The 27,967-nt window shown below is 50.3% G+C and overlaps 1 protein-coding gene across 1 annotated transcript; it reads right to left on the bottom strand.

The window, feature by feature from the left end:
* Positions 1-112: 112 nt before the first annotated feature.
* Positions 113-27,967, bottom strand: Bpi (bactericidal permeability increasing protein). Its single transcript, XM_034496165.2, has 15 exons — positions 27,608-27,967; positions 24,791-24,905; positions 24,481-24,609; positions 23,011-23,169; positions 22,079-22,142; positions 18,576-18,639; positions 17,372-17,463; positions 14,324-14,500; positions 12,646-12,705; positions 11,386-11,553; positions 10,335-10,402; positions 9,317-9,359; positions 4,981-5,044; positions 4,154-4,230; positions 113-2,232 (listed from the first exon to the last, which is right to left on the bottom strand). The coding sequence occupies exons 1-15, from the start codon at positions 27,885-27,887 to the stop codon at positions 2,194-2,196; spliced, it is 1,599 nt and encodes a 532-aa protein (XP_034352056.2). The 5' UTR covers positions 27,888-27,967; the 3' UTR covers positions 113-2,193.

Raw genomic sequence — 27,967 nt, 5'->3', positions numbered from 1 at the left:
CCACCCCATCCCCACACGGTCACAGTCTGAGTCCATTAGGAGATTTATCCATGTCCTAGGTCAGAGCTCCCATGATCTGATCCTTTCTGAAAACACCCTGAGATGCACTTTACCCAGCTCCTAAACATTTATTAATCAGATTAGGTTGATAGCATTAACCCCCATACATGCCTTAATGCTTGCCCAAGCAAAGCGTGCAGTCTGGCTTCCTTTGGTCTATCACAGACCATCGCCACTTAACTTTAAAGCCTTTTCAACCCTGGGAGCAACGTAGGGGACACTGGTTGCAACAAGAGGTCCCTGCCTGAAGGAGAAATGGCTCAGAGAGCAGCTTTGAGGTGGCCTTGTCTGAATCTTTGGGGAACATGCCCCCAAACCAGACCCCATGGTGCTGTCTTTTCCCAACACTGGAGAAGAGATGTTTTGGGGAAACTGTGGCTCTGCCTGTCCACTTAGGGCCCAGAGGTGACTGTTTGTTTTTCAGAGGGTAGAGCAGGGTTGTCATGTGTGTTGGAAAGTGGCCAGAAAGTTACTGAATCACAAAAATGATGGGAGAGAGGGTGAGGGGGTGGAGGGCAATCTCTCTATATGTAACAGATGTTCCTAGACTTTCAAAAATGAATTGGATTGTGTCTTGAAAAAAAAGATTTATGTGTAAGCCTGTATGTGTAAGCCACAGAGGTCCTAAGAGGGCATCTGGTCACCTGCAGCCACAGTTACTGGAGGTTGTGAGCTGCCTCATACTGAACTATGGTCCTCTGCAGGAGCAGCGAGCATCCTCAGTGGCTGAGCCATCTCTGCAGCCCCAAAGCGTCCTTCTTGTGCTCAAAACCCTCCAAGGGCTTCCCATAGCTTTTGAGAGCAGACCAGCCTCATCTCTCACTGTGTTTCTATTACTCTCTTCCTTTTAGCCCCCCGCTCTGGATGCCCTCTGGTCCTAAGCCGGGTCCTCCACTAGCCACCAGCAAATAGAAACAAGTGCACCCTCCTGGCTGACAAATGGGAAGATTTTTGTTTCCCAAGCCTTGGTGCCTTTTTATCAGGGTGTGACCCAAGCAACTGAATGCAGAAAATCTACCTTACCCAGTACTAAAGTCCCCAGACAGCTCTGACATTTGGAAGGAAGTGGAGGCTCACGGGCTGAGGGAAGACTGTAGGAACCCCAACTTTGCTATAGGTGGGCCGTGACACAATCGGAAAGACCTAAGTCTCAGGGTGAGGGGGACGAGTGCACTGAGGCCTGCATGAGATAATGAGATCTTCAGACCAAAGCTATGAGTACCAAGGGCCTCAGGGCCGCTTGATCCATGCAAAACTCATCTAACAGTCTTGGTCAGTCCCACCAGATGTCTTGAGGAAGGACATAGCCCAAAGCCCTCAATGGGATCCAACACTAGTCCTGGAGAGCCTGGAACTGAAGTCTCCCACACCAGGGCCTGGAGATCGTGAGGTGCGCTAATTACACTAAGTTAGAGCTGCATACCCTGGCCTGTTTCTTGCTGAGGCACAGTGACATGGACCATCAGTTTTTGTTTGTTTGGGTTTTTTTTTGGGGGGGGTGGGGTGGTGGTGGTGGTGGTAGTGGTGGTGGTGGTCAGGTGTTCAATAGCGCCACCACGTGGTAGTGAGGAACATTGACCACAGGAAGACAATAGGCTGTGCAGGCACGCCCCACAAACAGCCCTGTCAGACCGATCACCTCTCAAAACTGCAGGACCCTAGAAAGCCCAGCTCATCCCTTCCAATTAAGAAACCCCCAAGGGCAGTCGGAACAGTGGGACTTTGCGCTAACGTAGGCGGTCAGGATTCAAGAGTACACGTGCTGTAGGCCATGCTGGCTACAGCCAGTGAGCGCAGTAATCAATGGGCAAAAAACCACACCAGCACACAGAATCTACAGGGGGGGGGAAATGGGTGTTTTTGTAAAGCCCAAAGTAATGTCGCAGCTCCAGCGGAAATGCGGATGCTGGAGGGGCTGCTCTGAAAGAGCCCCGGAGCCTTAGCACACAGACCTGCTTTCCCCTCAGCTTCCACTGGCTTGGGTTATTTCAGGAACTGAGCATGGGGAAGCAAGCAGGGGGCTGCAGGTCAGGGGCCAAAGACTAAAGAAGTCCTGGAGTAGGACAGCCAGGTGAGTGTGATAGCCCCTTGGGAGCAGCTGCAGAGCTTCCTGGCCCAGGGTCCGAGGTGATCTCAGCTACGGTGTAAATCCGCTTCAAGCAACAGGAAATTCTAGGGAGAAACAAGCTCCGTTAGCTGAAATGCACCTTTGCTGCTGGGTTGGACTTCTTAAAGAAGGGACCTGTCTGGGAACCTGTCTCAGTATATAAGATAGAGAGTGACGGATGAAAACATGTCACCGTTGGCCTCCACATGCCTGCGTGCACACACCACACATATTTTAAAAAAAGGAAACTTGGAGGCTTGGTGATGACGATGTGGGTAGGGTGAGGCCTGCTTGAGAACGGCAGGAGGCAGGGGACTCTAGGGTGTCAGCAGTGGGCTGGTTTGTGTGGCTGCAGCAACACCTGGAGAACCTGTCATCAGCTTCCCGAGCAGGCCCACCTTGGGGGCCTCTGTGTGTCATCCTGCCTTGCAGCAGCTCGAAAGTCCTAGTTCCAATCAAGGCTGAAAAATGACTCCCTACCCAGAGTGCACTCCACTCTGTTGTTAAGTGAAGAAATTAAATTTTGCCAGGTGGGGAGAGGGGTTGGGTGGAATTTTTTTTTTTTTTTTTAAAGGATGACCTTGATAAAATTTAAGAACAGAGACTCTGGGAGGCTGGGGGCAGATTTCTCTGGTCTCTATCACTTGTTTTCCAGTCTCATCTTCAGTAGCCCCCCAGGTCTAAAAGAACTGGGCTGATAGACACTAGGCATTAGAGCAGTGGTTCTCAACCTTCCTGATGCTACACCCCTTTAATACAGCTCCCCCCACCCACAAAATTATTATTGTTGCTACTTCATAACTATAATTTTGCTACTGTTGTGAATCATGATATAGATATCTGATCTGTAACATATCTGATTTGTGGCCCCTGTAAAAGGGTTGTTTGACCTTCAAACGGGTTGCTTGACCCACAGGTTGAAAACAACTGCATTAAAGCAAGGAACTTAGTGACAAGGACCTCTCTATAATGCCATGTATCAGAAAGACAAGCTGTCAACAGAGGTAGGAACTTGCAGCTTCTTGTGATTCAAAGGGATAAAGGGACTCAGGGCACAGACACTGAGGAAGGGAGGGGCCCCAACATGCACGGCACAGAGGAAGGCTGTTCCCTCAGCGGGGAAGCTGGGTGTCACAGAGATAGCTGCTGAGCTTGAAGAGTTGCTGAGAGTGACCAAGATTGTCAGTAATACAAGCTAAAGATGGTTGGGGAGGGAAGCGGGGCTTGCTGCTATGCAAGGGGTCAGGGTGGGAGACAGAACAAGACAGGGAGAATGAAATACTTGAGAGAAAAGGCCCCTGGAGCCCAGGAGCCTGGAAACTCAGAGAAGGCATATGCAAACCATATGGTGTCACACCTGCAGGACATGTTCGGAGAGAACTCTATCTAAATGGGCCAAGACTGATGCTTGGTGCCTCTGTGACATAGACTATGTACCAGGTGATAGTTTCCTGCTGAAAGACTACATTTCCCAGCTTCCCTTGCAGAATATCGAAGTCATATCCACCCCAGAAGAGGCTCATCTTATAGCATATAAGCATATGAGAGCAAGAAGAGTCCATCTCCTATAGGCATTTTGGCTATCTGCAGGTGTGGGTGACAAAGATCCCCTTAGCTATGAACGAACATGGCCCTGCCTCTGATCAGACCAAGCCTCTCCTTCCTTCTCCCTTTTCTTTCAGTACAGCTACTTTGTAAAGGAATTTAGCATTAGGCACTTAAACACATGCACCTAAAAAGAACCGTGTGTCCGCTTGGTGAGTCCATGTTTATGGGGGCAAGCAATGATGGTATAAAAAGCCAGGAGCCTGGCTTAGACTGTGGACGTCACTCAATGCCAGGTGGGTTTTCTAAGCCCCGGCTCCTCTGTGTCCTAGGGATGTGAGAATAGGCAGAGCCCCATGCACAGTGTGGTACAGAGGAGGCTTGCAGTGTTGGGTTGCTATCCTATGGGATGCTTGGTGACCAGAGACCTCAAGGACCTACCTGGTAGGAGTAAAACATGAAGTTGATGAGCTGGATCCCAGAAGGCAAAGGGAGAGGAAAACCTCTACGCAGCCTCTCTGTGGTGTGAGACAACAGAGCGAGGAGTGAGACAGAGGCCACGGCACAAGTTTGCATGCCAGCAAGGAAGCCTGCCCTGATGTCTGTGCCCTGCCTCCTTGTCCTCCATCAGTACCCAAGGTCACATGCAGGACCTCTGTGGACCTCTCCCCTTCTGAGGGTACACACTGCTGGTCTAGACCACCCCTGAGTGAACCAGGGGCTACATAGATGGAGCATGGACCTGTGGTGCTTGGGGAGCCCCTCTATGTTGCAGACGAAACTGGGAATGGGCAGTAGCTGGGCCCAGCAACTCCTGCACTCCATAAACTCCAGTGGAACTGAGCCAGGCAAGGGCGGAGGATAGTTTAGTAATGGGGGTTGGTTGGGATCATCCCTGAGGAACTCCTGAGAGGTCCATCTTTCCCATGAAGATGAACTTGGAGGTCAGTCTCGGAGCTGCTGGTGTGAACCCCAGTTGGGGGTCAGATGTTAGTGTACGCCACCCTGAAAAAGTCACTCAACAGCTTCCATCTCATAGGCTGCTGTCAGACGGGCAGAAATGACGTAAGGGATAGAGGCAGAGTCGGAGCCCAGGGCATGTGAGTCCCTTTTGTCCTCTAAGCTTTTGGGTTAGATGTCATTTGAGGTCATTTGAGGGACCCATCCTCTGCCCCCACAAACCTGGCCAGGAACCAGGACCTGCAGGCAGGCAGCTCCACATTTCTGACCCGGGAGTGAAAACCATTGCTTTCTCCAAAGCTTCTTACCATTGACCCCAGGCAGCACCATTGTGGGTATGAGGTAGTTTATGACATCCTCCAGTAACTCCACCTGCGGATGAAACGGTGGTGCTGTTATCTGCCTTTCATACTTCCTCCACCTCCCACTCAGCCCTCCACAGCCTCCCAGCCTGGAGAAGCACAGGAGTGGCCACAAGAGATACACGAGACACTGAAACTGGGAAGTGAGCAGCTGACAAGGTCACAGGAACACAGGTCATCTAGGAAGTTCAGGAGAGCATGAAAGGGTGGGGGATGGAGGGGTTCAGGGCTTTTCCACACTAGTCAACAAAAGCCTTGCAAATGAGCAGGACATGGGACATGCCTGTGATTGAGGTGCTGAGGCAGGAGGATCATGAGTTTGAGATCAACACAAAAACCAAAACCAAAACCAGGTGTGGTAGCACACACCTTTAATCCCAGCACTCTGGAGGCTTGGACAGGTGGATCTCTGAGTTCGAGGCTAAGCTGGTTTACATAGTGAGTACCAGGCTAAGGTTACAATAGTAAGACCCTACCTTAAAAAAACAAAAAGCAAAGAAGGAAGAGGAAGGAAGAAAGGAAGGGAGGGAGGAAAGGAGGGAAGAAAAAGCAAGGAAAGAAGGAAGAAAGGAAGGAAGGAAGGAAGGAAGGAAGGAAGGAAGGAAGGAAGGAAGGAAGGCAGGCAGGCAGGCAGAAAGGCAAGTCTTTCTTTCAGACATATGGTTTTGCAGCATCACAGACCTCACGCATTCATCCTGGAGGAGTTGGTGGGTTATGGGGGAATAACATGGGACAAAAGTGAAACCTAAGAAGCAAGTCTTCCACAGACACACTTACTACAAACAATAAGCTAACAGAACCGCTGAGTCTTACAGAAGGGGTCTCACTTGGGGCAAGTGGCCCTACTTTGATACCAAGAAGTAGTAGGCAGTCACTAAGCACAATATTGTAGAAATGCAACCATCAGCACAGGGATGGGAGGACATGTCAGGCGGGAGATGGAGGCTCCAGGAGCCATGGAGTTCTGAACTTTAATTAAAGAGGCATAAAGAAAGGCCACGAAGGATATATTTTAAATCATGAACTGAATGGTAGGAATACAAACAAATAAGTTTGACTTCTTGGGTTTGCAAAAGTGCGGGTTCCGTGTGCTCGGTGCTACATAATGTGCTGTTTTGACAATAATAAAAAAATAAAAATTGAAAACATCTTGGAACCCACACTAGGATGCCTGCCCTGGTCGGTGACACTTAGAGCTCGAAAATGTGGATGCTTTTGTTTCTGAAGTAATCAAGCTTACTCCCCCAGGCTGTGCTCACCCAGCTCTGCTCCCCAGGCTGTGCTCCTCAGGCTGTGGTCCCCCTGGGCTCTGCTCCCCTAGGCCTCTCAGTTTGATGTCCTCTTAGCTCTGCATCTGGGAAGACCCCTCTTCATTTTCTGCAGAAGCAGAAATTAGTTTACCAGCCCAAGCCAGCCTGGGCAGGGGAACCTGGAAGATCCCCAAGAGGGGAAGGCAGGCCTTCTGTTTGCTGGTGTTATCTCAGATGAATTCTCAGCAGATTTAGAGATGGCAGGCCACGATTATGTGATTTTGGAGTTGGTGGCTCCAAGGCCTCAGTGGGGAATTTGAGGCTTGTCCACTGATGAAGGAGGATGCCCTGCAAGGCAGTGGGAAGCAGGGTTCTGCTGGATACATGTACACTGTGTGGAGATGCCTTATGGTGGCCGATGCCAAGCAGGAGAAACTGCTGTGGGCAAGCGAGCTTCCTGGAGGCTGTCCACTGTTTTGCACAGCTCCGATGGATGTACCTCAGACAGGCACAGCCCCTGGAACTTTGTCCCTGGGTTGTTTCTTGCTACTGTTGTACCTTCTCAAGTTTGTCATGTATGTGACATGCTGTGATTGGACATGAGGAAACCCACACTGCCTGTAGTCTGGTATTGTTGCCTCTTGGGAGACAGCCCACTCTATTGGGCAATTTTCCCACAGAACAATATGAAGATGAACTTTCATAAAAATAATATTGTTTAGAGGAACTAACGATTTTACAGAATTCCTGATTTGATTTAGTTTTAGGAAGGTGAGGGAGCTGATAGAAAGTCTAAGGAGGTGGGTTAAGTTGGTTTTGCCAGAAATACGTAAATAACAGTGCGCTTTCATGAGTACGTGCATAATTGTACTTGGAAGAGAAAAATGGGCTTGGGACGAGTTAACGATCAAAGAAAACACTGCATTCTAAGTTGAGTCTGAGTTCCTAGATCTTGTGACCTAGGGATGTGGCCACAGGTTTCGGTATGTACCATGAAAAGACAGCGTTATGAATGAAGAGTAAATAATTCTATTATGAGTGTAAGAATAGAGAACAGATGGTTAGCCAGCTGAACAAGACTTCAAAAATAAGATGTAAGATAGAGGGTGATCTGTTTCTTGGTAAATACAAATTGTCATCAGCTAAGCATGGGAAAAAACTTACAACTATAGACTGGCTTGCTCAAACTTTGTTAATCAATGACAAGAGAATTATTACTTTGAGGTTATGTTGAACTTGTGGAGAGGAAGATAGATGGGAAATGTTGTTAGGTCTGGGTTTCAAAAGAAGAATACGCAATCAATAATCTTGTTGTAATTTCCTTTTGTATGATGATATTTAATCTGTTTTTTTAAGAATACGTTTTTAGGGTAATTGTTTTTTAGAGAACATACCACTTGTGGCTATGTGGTAATCTTGTTCTTACCTGGAGAACTTTGTCTTAGATGTATAAAAGGCTAAGAGAGAAAGAAAGCTGTTTGAGCAAAGCTGCTCCTGAAGCTTGTCCCATCCACTAAATGTGTGCACATGTACATACGTGTACATACATATGTAAAATGGTTGGAGCTTGCTTGTTGGAGCTTTGCTCCGTCCATCCACAAAAATATATGTGTATGTATGTAAAGTGATTAGAGCCTTGCTCCATCTGCCCAGTGTGTGAATGTGCACAAATGTATGTGTGTATGTATGTATGTATGTATGTGTGTATGTATGTGTGTATGTATGTATGTATGTATGTGTGTGTGTGTATGTGTGAAATTGTTGGAGTTTGTCTTGCTTCATCCACTCTGTGTGTGTGTGTTTCATTTTTTTTTCCCTTTTCCTTCTGGCCGTCCCTCCAAGAATTTAAAGAGTTCAGAGAGTTTCTCACTGGTCACAGGGAATTCTTGCCCCAATAAATCACATTTTATCCCCTCAGAAAAATTTGCTGAGTGATCAATTGCCAGCTCCACACTCAGCCCTCCTCAGTTTACCTGACCTGTTGAAGCTGGACTTCAGCAGTATGGATGGGTCTGGGCGCAGAGCTGGGGGAGGGAGGAGGGTTTGGGGAGGATGGAGAACACTAGAGCAGCCAAGTGGTCAGACCTCTTCTGACTCCCAGTCACTCAGCTACAACCCGGATGCCACCACAATGCCTTCTCGCAAACATCTCACATCAATTCTACCTAAGGCCCCTGCAACTGTTCCTCCAGCCCACCCTCCTTCCTCTGCTTCCTCACACCCGTCCTCACACCCTTGTGGCCACACTCTTGTGTTCTATGGCTGGTCCTCTAGCCCAACCACAGGCCCCTAAAAACAGCATAAACCACAGCTCCTTGTTCCCTGTAAGAACAGGCTCACTAAGGCTGTTTACTGACCCTTAACTCCCTCCTCCCTCCTCCTTTCTCCCTTCTCCCTCCTCCCTCCCCAGTCTTCCAACACGGCCCTGGGGGACCGAGTCCTGGCCTGCTTTACCAGTCATAGCTTCTATGACCTCTACTCAGTACCCACCAGCTACCCTGACTTCATACATTCCTTACACAGGCCGAGATGTTCCCGTCACAGGACCTTATGACCCTGTTGTTCCCACTGGTGCTGGCTCATTCTGACTGGCAAAATATCACGTCCTCAGAGTGGCCTGTCCTGTTCTCTCCCACCACCACCACCACCACCACCATTCGCCGCTTTCTTTGAGACATGGTCTCATTATGCATTAGCCCTGGCTGACCTAGAACTCAGTATGTAGACAAGGCGGGTCTCGCACTCACAGAGATCTGCCTGACTCTGCTTCTCAAGGGCTGGGACTAACACACTCAGCTTGTTCTCATCTTCTAATACCTAAGAATGGGTGCTCAGTAACGTGATTGGTCTGTCCGCTCGACAACCACACCGAGTGGCTCTTTTCTGTGCATTTTGTCCCCAGTGGACTCCCAGGACACAAGCTCAGGTGATGAAAGACGGAGTAGAGAGGGCACATGACTGGTCTGAGGCTGCTCACAAAGCAGGCTGCTTGCAGAAGAGCCAGGAGCTTCCTCAGCAGGGCTCAGACTCACCTTAAAGGGGCCAAAGTTGGATTGCTTCAGTTTCAGCAACAGCCTGCGGAGGAGGGAAGATGAGGTCATCCAGTGGCCCGAGTGGCCAAGAACCCACCAATGGACACTACCCAGGCCTCTGACTCAGTGTGCTCTCTCAGCATGACCCTGGAGCTCCTTTGGGGTCAGTCACAGGTCCTCAAATTGTTAGTGCTACTGACCACACCCTAAGCTCCAAGCACAGTCCACCTCCCTGCTCCCTGCTGACAGGCAAATGAGTTGTCCAGTGGGATCTGTTTCCAAGGCCAGTAAGTGTCACTCTCTTGCCACATGGGAAGCTGCATGCTGGGACAGCTTGCTGGGAATGCAGACAGTCCAGGGGACAGCAGAGCCAAAAGACGGAGTGACTCAGGCTCCCAAGGACTTCACTGGGGCACTTAGGCCTCAGGCTTATCAGTCACCTGATGGCACATCCTACTCCCTGGTGGCCAGGATGTCATTTAATGGTGGTTTGAGAGCAAGAGGAAGTACTGGGGTAGGTGCTTTGTTCCTGTAAGGCTCTAGGAGGCTCCCATCTCACAAGTGAGAAACACCCTCAGAGAGGTCAAACCATCTACCCAAGGCCACACAGGTAATAACTGGCAAAGTAGGACTTCAGTCAAATCTCTAAAGTTCTTCAAAGTCTGAAAACTTGTTGCTGCCTGTTCATCAAGTCAGTGGCCCCACCCCCATCTCTGCCCTGTGGAGTCCTGTCCCTCACCCCGTCTCTGACACACACCAGAGCCATGTTTTCTAGTTTTCTATCATCCCCTTCTTTTTATCAGTGTTTCTCGTTCTCTCTGTGCTCTACCCCCACTCCATCTCTCCCTGGCTCTGAGCACATGGGAAGAGTGTGCCTGTTGCACACTGTCTGAGGCTTGGTCAGATGGACCAAGGCCAGGTTTGGGTGCTGTGTGTGTCTGCCGGCCACTATTCTCCTTCAGATCCAGAAACGGATGGGTGCCCGCCCGTCTCCTCTCGTCCCCACAGGCCTGCTTACCTGCCTAGCTTCATCTCTCCAACAAGCCTGTTTTCTTTAGCATCCACTTCCAAAGAGGCATTTGTTTTCTGCAAAGCAAGTGATCCAAGGAACTGGCCTGACCTCCAGGCAGGGAGGGTCAGGGGTCGTTTTCTCAGAGGCCTAGCAGTGTGGCTGTACCTCTGGGTCATACCCATAGAGCCCAGGAAGCAGGAAGACTGGCTTTGGCCTTGTGGTTCTAAGTCCTGGACTGTCAGCCTGGGGTGGGGAGGACACTGGAGTCCAGGCTGGCCTTTGCTTACAATAGCCACCCATAGCTTCACTCCAAACCTGCTAAGAAAGGGAAGCCCCACCTCAGCTTCTGGCCTACATATGGCCTTAGGTAAGCAAAACCATAACCCATTTCATCAGTAAAGTGGGCTTCAGTTTAGAACTGGGCAGATTGTCCACAGACCTCTAGTGCCCCCTTCTGGGAGGGTATAGACCTATGTTGGAGGTCCATAGGCCTTTAGTGTCCCCTGCTAGGGGAGATGCTGGACACATGCAGGGGCCACCAACCATTTCTGTAACAATAGGGTGACCCAACCAATGAATGCAAATCAACAGTGGAATGGAAATTTGAATAAGGGTGAAGCAAATGAATCCGTGAATAACTGAAGAAGTGATGGGTGTAGGGGCCAGAAAAGATAGGGCATATTTCACATGAGAATGAGCGACTGACTTAGTTAACAATTGGACCGATAGGTGAATGGATGGCTGGAAAAAGCACACAGGTGCTATCTGACTCACAAAGATGGGCAGCTGGGAACTGTTTTATGCCATGAAGGAATGAATTACTGAACAAATGAAAGGATGAAGGCGTGCGTGACTTATCCACATGTAAATAAGCCAATGAGTGTGCAGGCGCTGGCTGGTAATGAGTGCCTATGGGGTGTGTGTGTGTGTGTGTGTGTGTGTGTGTGTGCGCGCGCGCGCGCGCGCGCGCGTGCACGCACAGGTGAGTTGGTGTCTCGAGGCTCAAGCTATGGAGTCATGGTGTCTGGGCTTGAATCTGGGTCCCCAGCCTTCTTACCATGCCAAGGACGAAGAGAGGGACCAAGGAGGCATTGGGGAGGATCACAAAGGCCCGGGTCTCCAGCTTAAGTCTGAACGAAAGGCCTGAGGGCTGTATGATCAGGTGTGGAGACAAGGGCGCTGAGATGAGCAGCTGCACACCCATGCCCGGGAACATCATGGCCACCTGCAGTTCCCAGTGGGGACAAGGGACAGAAGAGGTCTTTCTTATTTAAAGGTTTTGAAGACCCATGGTGGCCCGTCAGCATACACACCAGTGTCAGCCTGGACCTGCTGGCCTGTCCACTCACCTCTGTTGCCCCCGACCCCAGCGACAACGACATCGCTTCTGCTCTCCTCCTGCAATGCTCTTTCCCATGGAAACCCCTTCCCACCGTCTGTTTCCCTTTTTTGAGTGCTTGTCCCTGTCCTTCCCCGGGCAGGCTGACAAGCTTCCTTCAGACATCAGCTCAGCCGTCAATTTGTCACGGACAGTGTGGGCTTTGAGGAGAGCTTAGGAGAGCTCCTCCCTTCTTCTCTCTGCAAGCCTTCCTGAGGAAGGTTCAAGACAACTTCCTCTGAACATTTCTACCAGCCACACCCTCCCTAGCCACCACCTTCTGCTAGAAGTGCCTATGGAATGCGTGCGCTCCTTTTCTGTAATTCGTGTTGTAGCCATGTGGCTTTGCTTAGAGACAGGCCTCTATGGAAACCAGGTTGGATGAGGTCAAGAGTGCAAGGCTCTGAGCTGACAGAACTGTCTCAGCTACCCACCCCTTCTCTGTCACCACCACAGGCTGTGTGCATGGTTTGTTTAACTGCCTTGTGCACCTGAGTGGAAATTTTTCATCTTTACAGGACTGAGAGAGGCAGGAAGCAGAGGAACATGAAGGAGGCAGAGGGGGGAAGGGAGGCAGAGGAGGGAGGGAGAGAGGGGAGGGGAGGCAGAGAGGGGAGGGAGAGACGGGAGGGGAGGAAGAGAGGGGGGAGGAGGGCACCAGCAGGAGGGGAGTACAGGGAGAGGAGACAGAGATGCAGGTGGGAGATAACAGGTAGGTAGTCTGTTCTGTTGGTTCCCAGCTCAGCAGAGATTTGGTGATTGGGTGAGCCTCGCACCTGGCCTCATCCTCACGGCATTGTTGGGGCACCCGGACTATGTCTGAGCTGGGCTATGCTGAGCCACCTCCACTCTGCTGCCTGAAGGGGGTTCTCATCCTATCACGATGGTCCAGTCCTCCCCAGCACTCTAGTAAGCCGAGTGAGGAGACAAGTCTCCTACCTTGGGCAGGAAGGTGCTAAGGAGGTCAGTGTTCAGCTGGAATCTGGGATCCTTTGATAACTGCAGCGAGGAGAGAAAAGGACATTGGGAGATTGTTATAGGCTGAGAAGAAGAGGCACATACCAGGCCAGAGGAAAGACTATGGACACCGGTGCATACTGGTACCACTGTGGCAGTACCACCTGGAACTACTTGGGTAGCAATAGGCCAGGAAGGGTAGACATGACCCGTGACTGCCATCTGCTGACAGACCAATCACAGGATTTCTGCTTCAGTGTGCCTGACTCCATGCTACCCATCCAATGGCAGCAGCCTGACAAACCCACTCCATCCCATCCTGTGATGTCCCTGCTGCCTCTGACTCCTGAGGAACATCCGCTGTGGGTCCCAGTCTTGCTCTGAGTAAGCAGCCTGAGCCCTGCCGGGTGGCCTGTGCTGGCTTCCATAGTGGGTAGTGGGCATTCTGCATTCCTTCCTATACAGAAACGAGAACCTGCTGGTTCTAATGAGTGTTATGTGGGGCTGTGGGCTGTGAGAGGCAGCTGGGCGCCTGGTCGAGCACAGGCCTCAAACCTTGCACCCTAATGGGACGGAAGATGTTCGGCTTTGCTCCTGGGCCCCTGGCTCCTTTCACTTAGTTTCAGCCCTTCACAGCTCCTCCCACAGAGAGGTCTATGGCCATCAGTCATATAGGAATGGTGCCTCAGGCTCTCCCACATGTAAATGAGGTATCTCCAAGCTCTCAGACCAAGCCAACGGGGTTATCTGCTGCCAGACCCTAACTCACCCCAAAACTGTATATAAGAGCCCTATTCAGGAGAAGTAAAAATGTGCGAGAATCATCCCGTTGTCCGAGAGTTTCTGTCGCAAGAGCTGTAACACTTGGGAAGAGATCCGCTCTCCCGAAGCGCCTTCAGGACCCTCCCCTCCTTGCTAGTTAGCCGGCTTCTCACCGGCCCAGCCTGGACCTGGCTCAGCACAGAGAGCCAGGTGCAGCACCTGGGAGTAACTGGGTAGCGACAGTGGAGACAGAGGCAGCAGTAGGCAGCAGTGGAGGCAGCAGAGGTGATTCCCCCCTCCCTGCTTGAACTCAATCCCCTTGGCCTGGACCCCTGCACCCGGCCGGGCCGGAGATCTTCATGGGACGCCCTCCTGAACAGGGACCCACAGTGCTGTAAAAGGAATCCAGGATGTGGGGGACCGGGTTGGGATGGCTGTACCTCCTAGGTTGTACAGAAGCTTCAGCATGTACAGATGGGAAAACTAGGTCCAGAGTGAGTCCAGTCATGAACATGTGGTTAGAGCCAATGAGACTGATGGTTGCTTTGGGCAGGCGATGCTGAGTCAAGGGCGGGAATGTCATATGATGGGGGTATGACTGCTCAGCGCTGAGAGCCCTGGGCTCCCAGCCTCCTACCCTGCTGCCTCATTGATATGCACAATGGCCTCTGAGGAGACATTAGTGTGGTGGCCTACAGATGAGTCTGAGGTCCAAGGATGCATAAGTAACTTAGGACCCTTCAGTTGAAAATGAGTGGGAGCAGCACTTGAATTCAGGGCTCTGTGACTCCTGACCCTCATGGCACCTTGGACTCCACCCCTGGGATCAAAGCCTCCCACCTAGGTCTGCTGGACTCGGAGTCCTTGTTCTTCTATGCTTACAGTCAGCCACACTCACCAATTGGTCCTCCAGGGTTATTTTCAAGGTTCCAGATTCTTGGTACGCAAATCCCGCAGAGTTGAAGAAGTAGTCAGAGATGCCCATGCATACCATGTAGTCATTGTTGGGTAAAAACCTCATTACTGGCGGGTCAATGGGAAGTGGGCCACGGTGTCCACGCCAGAAAAACTCCCCCTGGATGGAAAGAAAAGAGCAAGTCTAGGTGCCCTTCTAGGATTGCAGGTGAGTCCAGTAAAAGACGGAAAAGAACCAGCTAGACATGAGCAGGAACTGCCGGTGGTATGGGGTTGGGGGCACCTGGGTGTGCTTTCCAGCATCTTGGGACTCGAGGAGGTCATACAGCCAGTAAGTGGCCGAGGCAGAGGCGTCAAGCCAGCACCTCTTTCCCACTGTACCGCTCCACCTCCCTCTTGCCAGTCAGCTCGGCATCCATCAAAAGAGCACTTGTCTCCTCTGTCCCATTAGCAGAATTCAGAAGGCTGAGTTGCATGTGTTTTGGTAAGCATTACATGCTACAAGGAGGACACATGCTCTCTATATCTCTAAAACATGATTTGACAACGTGCGATGAAAGCAGATGGTTTGTTCAGAAAGAAGAATAATGTTGAGCCCAGAGAAGCAAATTACAGGTGCATATGGTAGAATATCACTGAGGTAAAATTTAAAAAGCATTAGAGAGTCTGAAATGTGCACAAAAAAGACGGATGTTATAGTCAGTGCAGCGCCTTGTGCGGGCAGAAGGGCAGGGCGGAACGTGGACTTTGATGTCAGACATGTGGGGAGGCTCTGTACCACTACAGCCCAGCCCATTCTCTGAGCCCCCAAATCATGCTGGTCTTTCCGTTAATGTCCATGTCACCCATAATTCCTTTCTTTCCTTTTTCTTTTTTCTTCCTTCCTTCTCTATCTTCCCTCTGTCCATACCTTCCTCTGTCCATCCACCCCTTCCTTCCTCCTTCCCTCCTTCCCTCCTTCCCTCCTTCCCTCCTTCCCTCCTTCCCTCCTTCCCTCCTTCCCTCCCTCCCTCCCTCCCTCCCTCCCTCCCTCCCTCCCTTCCCTCCCTTCCTCCCTCCCTCCCTCCCTTCCTTTCTTCCTTCCTTCTTTCCTTCCTTCCTTCCTTCCTTCCTGAGACAGAGTCTCTGTGTAACCTTGGCTGGCCTGAAACTATATAGCCCAGGCTGAACTCACAAAGGATGCTCCTGTCTCTGCCACCTTAATGTTGGGATTAAGGGTGAGTATCACTCAGCGGACCATGCAGTTCTTAAAGACAGTGAAAACTCTCTTCAATCCGCATCCTTATAGAGCAACACAGACAGGACGCACCAGTCCACCATGTAAAACAGCTCATCAGCCAAGACCAGATGTGCCTCTGGTGTGATCCAGTATGTTTCTATATAGGTACAGGTGAATGTGTCTATTTGCACATGTATGTGTGTGTACATATATGTGCACGTGTGTATGTATGTATGTATGCCCTGTGCATGTGTGTGTATGCATATGCACATATGCATGTGTTCGGGTATATGCGTGTATTACAGTGTGTTTGTACATGCATATGTGTCTATGTGTATGTGTAGGTGTGTGCACTGCTTGTGTGTATGTGGATGAGAGGGACATTCAGTCTTGTCTACCTCTAGAGGGTAGTCACAGTGGACAGAGGGCTGTCGGGACGATCCCTGTGATGCAGCTGCCTGCTCTTTCTTCCTGAATTACTGCACGGCTCTGCCTGCTCTGAGTTCATTGTTTTGCTATCCCCCATCTGCCCCTGGTTAACCTCCCATCATCTCTCTCATGTCCCAGACCAAGAACGTCTCCAAGTTCATCCTTAGGGAGGACTAGAGACCTGGACTGCATGAGCACACTTACCCATCGTGTGAATAGCTCTTGTCATTTTAGTGACTGGCATGCCACACAGTGGGCAAACTGGTCCTGGTTCAGTGCCCACTGCAGCTCTGGTTTGCTGCATGGGACACCCAGAAAGTGCCCACCTGTCCCAGACGGGGAGCTTCATGGTCTTCCTCTGGTTGTTCACTGAAGGACAGAGCCACCAGTGAAAGGCCACGGGAGATGATGAATCATGCATGGCTTGTCTACATTATGTTCTTTTGGCTCAGTGATGGATAGCAGTGTTCCCAACAGGATCGTGAAGTATGTGTGTGCAGTGTGCATTTGCATCTGGGCGGTGTGGGCAGTGCTGTGTGGATCTGTTTCTGTGCCTCTGCGTGTGCTGTTGCTGTCTCTGTCTCTCTGTGTCCATTCCCCACTCTTGCTCTCTCCCTGTGTATGTTGAACTGTTGTAGAGAAGGATCGGTCTTGATACTGCTTATTTCTAGGTGATAGGCCAGTGGTCCTCAACATGTGGGTTGGGACCCCCACCGGGATCACATAGCAGATATCCTGAATATCAGATATTTGCATTACAATTCATAGCAGTAGCAAAATTACAGTTATGAGGTAACAAGAAGATAATGTTATGGTTGGGGGTCACTACCGCTTGAGGAACTGTATTAAACGGTGGTCACAGCATTAGGAAGGCTAAGGGCCACTGACTGGCAGTGTCATTGACCTTCCTCTGTTGCTTTTCAACCTCTCTTTTTTCTTCCCTCCTTCCCTCCCTCTCTTCTTCCTTCCCTCCTTCCCTCCCTCCCTTCCTTTCTTTCTTCTTTCCCTCCAACAAATTTCCTGAACACTGAAGATGTTATACATACAGTGGTAAACACAGTGAGGGACTATTTCAGCAAGAGTGGCCGGGGACAGCATCCCTGGGAAGACATCCCTAGGAAGGCCTATTTGAGCAAGAACTGGAAGGAAGCAGAGAGAGCTGTGTCCATATCTGCTGCGGAGGGGCCTGGGCAGAAGAGAGAGCCAGTGCAAAGGTCCTGGGCAGTAGGCAGGTGTAGTGAGTTTTTGGGATCTTGGGAGCCAGCAGGGCTGGGACAGAGATGCAGGGGAGTGTGGGGTAGGGTAAAACAAGCAGGAAGAAGTCCGTTTCCAGGGTTACAGAGTACATGTGTGAGCAGGTATGTGTCTCTGTGGAAGCCTTACCCTCAGCTGCCCCTCCAGGAAATCATCCGTGGTCGTCAGAGGAGCTACCGGACTGTAGTCAATCGAGGTCACATCATCCACTCTGGCTATCACTAGACATAGAGAATGCGCCGTGAGCTGGTTCCAGGGGCAGTAGCCTGCATGGCTGCAAGGGGAACTGTGGTCTCTCCATTACTGCTCCAGGGAGCCCTAAGATTCCCTTAAAAGACGTGAAGTCTGGAGATGGAGATTGGGTTGGAGCACCTAGAGAGCCAATGCCAGACCCTGGGTTCAGTCCCTAGTCCAGAGTGCATGCACAGACACACACAGAGACACACAGACACACACGTGCACACATGCATACACGCATTCATACAGATAACAATGGCTTGTTGAGGGGTCAACATGCGTACAGTCCCACTATATGGGGGTGGGGGCAGAGGCAAGAGGATTGCTTTGAGGTTGAAGCTAGCCAGATTGCTAAGAGTTTAAGGCTAGCCTGGGCTGCTAAGTGAGATCCTGGAGGAGTGGAGAGAGGCTAATTTTTGGTCCCACATCAGAGCATGCATTATGAACCCAGCGGGGCTGCAGTCCAAAAGGGACTAGTCAATTTATAAAACCCAACTTTAGGTGGACACGATTAACACACATCATATACATGTATGTGATTGCCAAAGAATAACATTTTAACTCCAGTCTGGGATCTGGATTCTTCTGGGTGGCTCTGGAACTTCAAGCACATGTCTGCTCTTCTCTGAGCCTTAATTTCTCCAAGAATGAAGTGAGGAAGCTGGGGCATCCTGAGTTCCTGGGACAGGAGGATGCCTGCCAACAGCAGTAACAGCAGCTGCTCTTTGCCATTTGCTATGTATAGAGATATCGGCCCTTTTTCAGGATGTGGAGACTGAGGTCTAGAGAGAAGTGAGCAGCCTCTCATCTCAGACTGTGGCTCACAGGCCTCAGAGAGCCAGGGTGTGGGGGTACTGGGGTGTGGGGTCCTAGGGTGCTGGTGTGCAGGGATGCCAGGGTGTCAGGTGTTTGCTTTCTGCCTGACTGAAGGCAGTTACTTTTTATCTTACTTTTGGATACACAAGGAACTGGCCCAATGCCCACTCTGGTGGAATGTAGCCTGTCCTGCCCCTCCTCAGCAGGCTCAGGCCTGCCATATCCACTCTGCCTCTCCCCCACTCCCGATATCTATCTTCAGCCCACTCCCAGCCCTCACCTGGAAGAGTATTCACATAAGGCTGCAGTTTGGAGGACACAGAGTTTCTCACGACCTTGCAGATCTAGGGGCAGCAAAAGAGATGTCAATGAGCTTCAGAAGTAAGGTGCCTTCCACAAGGGCTGGAGAGATGGCTCAGCGGTTAAGAGCACCGACTGCTCTTCCAGAGGTCCTGAGTTCAATTCCCATCAACCACATGGTGGCTCACAATCATCTGTAATGGGATCTGATGCCCTCTTCTGGTGTGTCTGAAGAGAGTGACAGTACTTATGTACATAAAATGAATAATTCTTTTTAAAAGTGTCATCCACAACTGAGAGTCAAGACACACTGTCTCCATCTTTTCTCTGTGGCTATAGCAAAATACGAGAGACCAAGTAATTTACAGATAACACAGGTTTATTTAGCTCATGGTTCTTTATAAATCCCAAGAACAAGGGTGTCAGGAGACTTCTTGCTGCATTGTGACACTGTAGAGGGAAGATAGAGAGGTGCTAGCTTGGGTCCCTCTGTCTCTTCCTATCAAACCACCAATGCATCATGGGGGCTTATGTGACCCTGGTTACCTCCTATAGGCTGTACCTTTTAATACCATTAACATTTATTGGGGGATTAAGTGTCTGGCACATGAACTCTGTGGATACAAATCAAAACCACAGCACAGCACAGCTTTCCCTTCCTTTGGTGTCTTCTTAAAAACCATGCAGCTAGTCAAGCTTCTTTCTTTCCTTTGGCCACCAGGAAGCTCTGAAACAGTAACTGTTGTGAAAGACTATACTGCCTGCATGCTTGCATTCCATACCTTTCCTGCAAGTAAAACTTCCTTAATGGGTATATGTGTGATCTATAGTGTTGTGTTCACTGTTGTTATTATTTTATTTTTTAATTAATCAATTAGTGAATTATCTACTTTTTGTTGTTGTTGTTGTCTCAGATCTTTCATGGAATGGAGCAGTGAATGAACACAGGTTGGGCCATGGGTAGCCTTCCCTTCTCTGTGCTCTTGATTGTGGGACAACCTCTAGTCTCGGGTGTTGGTAGGCGCCCTCACCTTACCCTTGTGACTGGAGAAGCCGTTTCTGGAAGCTCCCCAGGATGTGGCTCACAAGGGAAGACACTCTGACCTAAGAACTGGCCGACTTTATTGCTGAGGAAGTCTTTCCATTTCTCTAGAATCTCTCTTTACCTGTGACATGGAACACGTCAACTGCAGTAGCCTAGATTACCAAACCTTTGCCATTGGCAAATGTAGTTACCTACAGTCAACCATTATCCAAAACTATGGAAATGGAAAATTCTAGAAATAAGAAAATTTCAAGTTTTAAATTGTGTGCTATTTTGAAGAGATGATGAAATCTCACCCAATCCCACCTAAGACATGGGTGACTCCTTTGCTCTTTACATCCAAGTTCTTTTCTGTAGGCTACCTGCCTGTCAGCCCCTAAGTACCTACGCATCCGGGTCATCAGACCAATCCCAGTGTTTGTGCCCACGTAACCAAACTTGGCAATGACTCTAAGGTCAGGCAGGTTGCCACTGGAACTCTTAAAGACAGTGTCTTATCATGAGTGTGACACAGCACTGGCTCATTTAAGCTATGTTTCATCCTCTGGGAGGGTACAAGCCTCAAGATTTAGCCTTCAAGGCAGGAAGAAGAGGCTTTGTAGGGTGACATCATTCCAAGAGGTGGTTCCCCAACTGAATAAAAAGGAGACACATGTAATAACCCAGCATCCATCTCTCTGCTTCCTGACTGGATGTGGTGGTACAGGACACCTCATTCTCCCACTGCCCTGACTGCCTGTCCATAACGGGACACCTTCAAACCACAGCCAAATTAACCCTTGCTACCTTTGTCAGGTTTTGAACCAGCAATGAGTAAAATAACGCAATCGCCAAGAGACTAGACCAGGAGGACAAAGGAATGTCCGGAATTGAAGGCAAGATGGAGGGGTTACTACTACACACAGACAGTGGCCAAGGGAAAGAAGCTGTGGCCACAACATCTGAGATCTCTGCATCATGATAACTAGACCAGTGGGTGACCAGTGGGTGACAGAACAAGGGTGGGAAACCTACTCAATCAAAAAAAGAATTATTGCAGGAAATCCCTCAGATCTGGGGAAAGAAATGATATTTAAGTTTATTAGGTATTTGGAACCCCATGTAGACACTATCAGAAGAGAACTGTCTCATGTCCTATTGAGGCTAAAGACAAGAAGCCGCATGAACGGATGAACTCTGGAGGCTGCAGCAGTGAAGCCACTCAGGTAGGCAAAGTTATCAGAGTAACAGCACACCTATCCACAGAAGTCCAGGGCAGGGGTAAGGGATTTGCTTTCTCAGTCCCAAAATAAAGAACTGTCTGCAGACTACCAGGAAAAGCTACCACCAAAAGGGAAATAAAGACTCCCTACAGTGGCCACAGACTAAAGCCATCTTCCCCACTAACCAGTGCTGAAGGCAGCATTTGGAGGATCTGGTGGGTCTGTGGGGACACACATGACACACAGTAGAGACACACACCAGTACACAGCTTAGGCAAGGATCCGAATCATTAGGAGAATAACCAGGGAGAAGAAGGAAAGACTCGGGCTTCAACTCAGTAACCTAGAAAACCTTTAAGGAAGTTAGTGTGCATCACCTCTCAGTGACAACCCTAAATGTGGGGTTCAATGGTAAAGATGCTTGCTGCTCAACAGTGAGGGTGCTCAACAGTTCTGAGTTCAAATCCCCAGGGCCTATGAAGAACACTCCAGCTGCTCCTGAGCTACTGTGTGCCCTCCATTGCTTATGCACCAGGCCAATGGGAGTTTCCAAATCACCAAATGGAACCCAAGAGTCTCTGCAGCATCTCAAGGCCTCAGTTCCCTTCTTAGCCAACTCCCCAGCCTGCTCCAGCCTGCCCCAGTCTGCTTAGGCTCTTTTGCAGCCTGTGGCATCTGGCATCCAAGGTTCTTAAGTGTGTGTGGTGGTGGTGGTGGTGGTGGGGGCTGCTGCCAAGCAGGATATCCTACTGATGAGGACCTTTGAGGACCTAGTGCCAGAGAGTATACACAGAGGGTTCTTGGAATAGTGTTACTCTGTGGGGGATGGGGGATACCCTGCCATCTGCACCCTCACCATCACTTGACTCCACATTCTGCAGGGATTCCTTCTAAATGCTTCTTTCTGGTGCCATGTGTTCTAGGGCAGCACCGGGCAGGGCAGGGCAGGGCAGGACAGGGGAGGGCAGCTAGGAGGGGACAGCAGAGAGTCTGGCTGTTCCTCTAGGCAGGAGCTGGGGCGGTACACACAGGTCGCTTGGCAGTTACAGGAAGGTTTTCTGAGTAGGAGGCAGCTGCTCCCCCTGCCTTCTATGGGCCTTCCTGTAAAGCACACAGCGGGGCTCTGGGGATGGAGTTGTGGGTTCCACTGCCTGTGGATGCTGAGGGGTTGGGATGAAGGCCAAGGTGTGTCCTTGAGGCCTCTGCCTTGCCACCACGGATGCCCAGTCCTCCTACCTTTTTGTAAATGATGTTTTTCAGGGAAGTCTCAATTTTCCTGTGGAACAGTCGGATCAGCCACCTGGAGGTTGACATGTGGGGACACACAGGAGACTTTCAGATGTACCTGGGAACCCTGGCAGCTAGGCCTTGGTGGGGGAGCCTTCATTAGACATTTCTCCCCATTTTGCAGCAACCTGCTTGCAGGACTACTTTCTTAATAGCTACAGACACCTGCCCCATACCATATCCACCCCCACCCCACAAACCAGCCGAACTGGCCTGCCTTGTTCCCTGGTACCTCTGCTTCCTCTCACCACAGTTAGTACATGTGGTCCGCCTTGTCCAAAACAGCCCATGACCAACTTCTACCCACGGACTCTTTTCATCTCGGTTTAATGTCATTTCCTCCTGCCCCCAGACTGGGCCATCTCCTCCAGTTCTAAGTGTCCAGGGCACTCTGTACCTTTCCTAAGTTCTTACAGAGCCTAGGTGAGCCCTGCATTGATGTAATGACATCACTAATGTTTCTCTCCTCCACTGAGCCAGGAGCTTTAGAAAACAAGGCTGGGCTGTCAGAGGGACCTTTATCTGAGGACCCTGGGCAGATGGTGTAAGAGCGTTAATATGCTGAGCCGAGTTGGCTGCACAGCAAGGCTCTGGTGGACGAAGGTGTATGTGAGGTTTCATCAGTGCCTGCCATCCCCTGTGAAGGCTTTCCAGGCCTGGCGCAGAGCGTGTCTTGTAGGTGATTATGGAATAGGGGTATGAACACCTGTCAGTACTGAGCTGTCCCTTGAGACAGTGTCTGCTCCACTTGAGGCCCTGCCCCTCCCACACCCAAGGCTCTGAAACACCTGTGTGGAGGCCAGTCTACAGCTGTATTTTCCGAGGAAGGGGATATAAGGGGACACAGTCATCTCTCAGGACTGCAGCCCCAGGAGACCTACCCCAGCATGCTGCCCGAGATTTTGATATGGACGCTGTCGATGTGACTGCCGCAATTGGAACAGGAGGTGGTGATGTGGCCAGAGGTGTCACTACCCAGCGTCAGTTCAACGGAGATGGAGACACCCTGGATGCTCAGGTCAAAATTGCCACTGGCTTTGCTGAAAGGCAGACAGAGGGAAGTGAAGCCTTTCCTCCTCCTCCTTCCCCCATCAGCAGGGGGATCCTTCACTCCAGGGATCAGGGACTTCAGAGAGAAGAGGCAACTGTGCAAACAAACCCCATAACACTGGGTGTCAGGGTTCTAACTTGACATCCCAACCTGTTTCCACGCGATAGTTACTCTGCCTCCCTCAGAGCCTTTGCTGTGTGGTTTTATTCCTGTTTCTTAGCCTCTCTGAGCTTCTGTTTTCTCATCCAGACTTTGTACTAGCAGCTGAACACAGGGCATACATCTCAGTCTTGTCACTAAAAACTGAGTGTTTGGTGTTGGGACTTTAAGCAATTACTGATCCAGTAATCTATTAATGAATTTAATCACTGTCCCTGTAGAAAGTAAATGAATTTATATAAGGCAGGGGACAGGACTGTGCATGATCAGCTCTCTGCCTTTTGCATTTCTTTCTATCACTAAGGCTTACACTCTGGGTGGTACATAGAACGTCAGGGATGAAGCCACACCTCTGAGCTGGGCCTACCTCTACACAGATACAGACACTGCATTGTGGGGAGCCGACAGAAGGAGGCTATCATCCTTGCAGCCATCTTGAGCCATATACCCTGACAAGAGACTTGTTTACAACAGCCTACAACAGCTGCGCACACTCTGATAGCATCTTGTTTTAGATACCCAGGATTTTCCCTTGGGTGTGTGAGATTTAAAGGTGTGAGACATAAAGAGTGTGTGATGAAGGATATTTCTGGGGGATTCCTTGGTAGGGTACCATTCCCCCTTTTTAATTTTTTCAAATTGACATTTAATGGTTTGATGTGCCCTTTCTACCATACCTTGGCTCTGTGGATTATATGGAATACCCGTTTTATGTACTATTCCCAATTTTTCACAGAATTGGTGGAAACTGGAGCTTGTATAATCTGGGCCATTGTCAGTCTTTATTGGTTTAGGCACACCCAACACTGCATCATGGTTACTGTTTCAGCCATGGAGACTGGGATGCTTGTTACACAGCAGTAGTAGCTGCCTAATACAGGGAAGAAATCAAAAGTCCTACTTAGCTTTCCCTTCCGAGCCACACACACCAACTCAGCCTTGCCACATCCTGCCCTGGCACGTAAATAAACTCAGCTATTCATCCAGGGTTTTGTAGAGTTCTTTGAAGTGAACAATCCCCCCAGCCCAGAAACCCTGCGGTGACATGCGTCTATAGACGGGGCGGAAGTGGACATTGCCACCACTCTGGCTCTAATGCCTCCAAGTGCCACCAGTCCATCCAGCAACACATGAGACTCACAGGAAGTTCTTCCTTGATTTCCACTTTCCACTGATCTTGATGCTGGCACCTTTGATGGACAGGTAGAGGCCATCACTGGGCAGCAGCTTGATCTTGGGATTAGGAATATAAAAGCCATCCACAGCCATGCTGCAAAGGAAAAAGTCCCAGTTAGTGTCCTGAGCCCAAGAGGGCTCAGTGAGGCCCTTCACCCACGTGCCACCCTGGACACGCCATTCGGTCACTCCGGTGCCTTAGGCTTGTTAGATTCACCATGGACGGGTGGTTTCTGTCCTGTAGGATGCTTACCAACAAAGATTTCAAGCCTCACCTGTAGAATTCATAGGAACCCTTTCCTAGGTGCTTCATCTTAAAGACTCCAGAGAAGTCAGGAACATTGATTGCTTGTAGCTCCTTCTGCAACTCGACCACACCCTGCTGGCACGCTGGAGGACAGAGCATAGAGAGGCAAGCTCAGAACTCAGCTCACAAGCAGGACTGGAAGCTCCAAGCAGCTCCAGATCCTTGGGCCTGACCTCAGAGTTGACAGCAGGTTACAGCAGGAGTCTGTCTTCAGACAGCCAGGACCTTGAACTGGTGGCTCACCAACCCCTTCCCATTCTGTATGACACTCTGATATCACAGAGACACACACAGAGAGGACCGTGTCCCAGCACGGCTCTGTGAACACTGGAACTGTCATTCTCAGTCAGTGGACCATTTGAACAACAAAGCCCATCCTTAAGGATGTATGTGTACACCTGTAATCCCAGCACTGAGAATGCTGAATCTTGAATATAAGGGCATACAGCAAGACCCTGTCTCTAAGAGCACCAAATGCTGGGAAGATGCTTTGGTAGTTAAAGTAATAGCAATGCAAAGATAAGGACCAGAGTTCATATCCTCAGAAGCCACATAAAGCTGGAGGGTGGGGTGACTTGTCTGTAATCCCATTGCTCAGGAGATGGGGACAGGGGACCCAGCTGACTGGCTAGAATGGCTGTATCCATGAGCTCTGAATTGAAGATCAGCCTCAAAATGTAAGATGGAGAATGATCAAGGAAGACACACAGTGTCAAGTTCTGGCCTGCACGCGACACATGAGCACCGTTGCGCACACATGACCATGGGTACGTATGCACCCATGAGCATGCTTGCTCACACACAGACACACCTCCACCCTGCCCCTGCACACACACACTGTGCATGGTGCCTGAGGAACAACACCTGAGCTTTCACCTGGCTCCCAGGTGTACCCACCCCCATTATAATGCATGCATGCGTATTCCAAAACAAATCCTTCCTAGCTTATAGGTTATTTAGAAATATACAGCAAGCCACAGCGAGTCTGTGGGCTGTAGTTTTAAACCCTGCTCAGATATAGCACCCCAAACAGCTAGCTGGCCAAGTATGTCTCTCCTCTTCTCCTAGACTGTGTAGTCCCACTGATGGGCACCTCTATAGCCTCCAGACTCGATCTACAGGACCTTTGCACATTCGGCTCCTGCTGTTCACCTGCAGCTATCTGTTCAGCTTCTCCTCGGTTCCATCGCCAGTTCTTCAGGAAGCTTCCCTGACACAGACGTGCAGCATCTTCCCAGTCCTAAGTGTCTCATTTGGAGCACCCACTCTTCTTTGTAATTAGGCATCTAGTCACATAACTCTGATTGATGTCATTCTTCCTTGCTAGATGGATGTCCCCAGAAGTTGGTGTAATGCCAGCTTTTATGTATTAATGTGTCTATGGTATTTACCGAGGTGTCTGGCACTTACTATTTGTTGGGTAAATAAATGAGTGCCCCAGAGGCAGGAATTCTGCCACCAGTGATTATATGGCTAACAGCACCAAGGATCCAATTAACAGGCAACCATGTCCCGAGGGGAGAAAAAGGAGGCAGAGAGGTGAGCTGAGATGGTTTCCAGTTTACCAGGAACCAGCCCAGAAGTAGTTATAACCAGCAGTAGCAACAATAAGAAGCATGGAGTCTGTCCACCAGCACTGCTCCCTGCAAAGCTGAGCAATTCTAGGAAGGGGGTCCTTCCCTTCTCTCCCATCCCTAGTGCCCCATTCAAGAGCTCACAGCTGACATATGGTAGAGGTAAGATGGGGGATCTAGGCTTCTTGTTCCCAAGCTTAGTCCCCAGGGTCAGCCTTTGGATGTGGGCATACAGATGAATTATAGGCTTGCTGCATTTTCAAAAACTAACTCCAGTTGCCACATGGGAGCCTCTGCTCCCCCAAAGCTGTCAGTCACACATGCACTCATGTGACATGTATAAACACACACACACACACACACACACACACACACACACACCAGCTCTCGGTTTAAACACAACCATATCCTCCTCGAAGCCCATAGGGGAATCTGTTTGCATTCTTGTGATGTCCTGCATGGCCTGGAACATGAGTTCTGGGATAGGAAAGGTGATTCCCTCGCGCCTGTGCACACTGGGTTTTGAGGACCTGCCCCAACTTGATCTGATTTGAGAGGGAATCGCCCTGAGTTCTGCAGTTCCTCTCTCTGTCACTAGGAGGCAGCACTAAACAGCCCCAAGAAGGGCCTCAGTGAGGAGCAGAGCTCAAACGCAAGTAAGCACTTTCGGTAGCCTTTGCAAGAGAGACTCTGCTCACCTGCTGGAGTGGTGTGTCCCACCCTGTCCTGCAATGGACGAATCAGGACCGGTGGATCTGTGATGTGCCTGGCAGTGAAGCAGGTGAGTTGAGTTGTTACCTGCCTGGGCTTTGAGAGTAGCCTGGGGTAGCTTTCCCAGAGTCTGCCCGGTGGAGTGTGAACATCTCACTGGAGAGGGCTCCCTCTCCCAGCCTGCTCAGTCTCTAACAAAGGAAGTAAGACAGACTTCAGGCTTTGGAAAGAAAGAGCCTATAAATGTGCACCGGTGCTCGGTGTAGAGAGAAGGGCCAGTGGGGACCCTCAGAGTCCCGGGGCACTTGGAATTTTCTAGGGTAGCATGGTCGGGTCCCAGCCCTATGAGACCGTGCCTTAGTTTCTTTCTGTGTAAAACAGGGGGAAAGGGAGGCTCTCCCCAGCAGAGTTATGAACTTGCCAGGCACCTGATTTAAAGGGCTGTGCACCCTAAGTGCCCTGTCAGGGAAGGGGAGGAAGGGAAAAAGGCATCCAATTACCGAAATCCAGACCCTTCTTGGAGATCATGGCCACGAAGCCAGGGTCGGTGGCCGCTGTCAGGGCTGTGCCCATGATGGCCAGCAGCGCCAGGGTTGACCATTTCCGCACGTTGTCAGGGCCCCAGGTCATGTCCTCCAGGGCAGCCCAAACCTCAAGGCCTCGGATGGGAACCTGAGACCTATAAAGAAGCCTTCTGGGGAAGGGCAGGGCAGTAGTAGAAAGAGGAAGGAGGAAGGCAATCGTGGGGGCGGGAGGGGGAGGGCAGCTGCGGTTCCCCATCAACGTTGGGGACCAGTCCAGGGGCTGCCCCAGTGGAGCCTAGAGGTCTGTGCGAGCATGGGCATGTGCGCATGTGCTGT

This window comes from Arvicanthis niloticus, chromosome 2 (genome assembly GCF_011762505.2).
Source record: "Arvicanthis niloticus isolate mArvNil1 chromosome 2, mArvNil1.pat.X, whole genome shotgun sequence".
NCBI classification, from domain to species: Eukaryota; Metazoa; Chordata; class Mammalia; order Rodentia; family Muridae; genus Arvicanthis; species Arvicanthis niloticus.
The sequence above is the reverse complement of the archived record's forward strand: the minus strand, read 5'-3'. Positions and strand labels throughout refer to the sequence as shown.

Excerpts from the sequence above, each read along its gene's own strand:
- Bpi (XM_034496165.2), bottom strand. The coding sequence starts at position 27,887 with ATGGGGAACCGCAGCTGCCCTCCCCCTCCCGCCCCCACGATTGCCTTC. Across the intron at positions 14,501-17,371 it reads TCCTGGAGGGGCAGCTGAGG|GGGGAGTTTTTCTGGCGTGG; the intron begins GTAAGGCTTCCA and ends CTTTCCATCCAG. Across the intron at positions 9,360-10,334 it reads GGAGAGATGAAGCTAGGCAG|GCTGTTGCTGAAACTGAAGC; the intron begins GTAAGCAGGCCT and ends CCTCCTCCGCAG.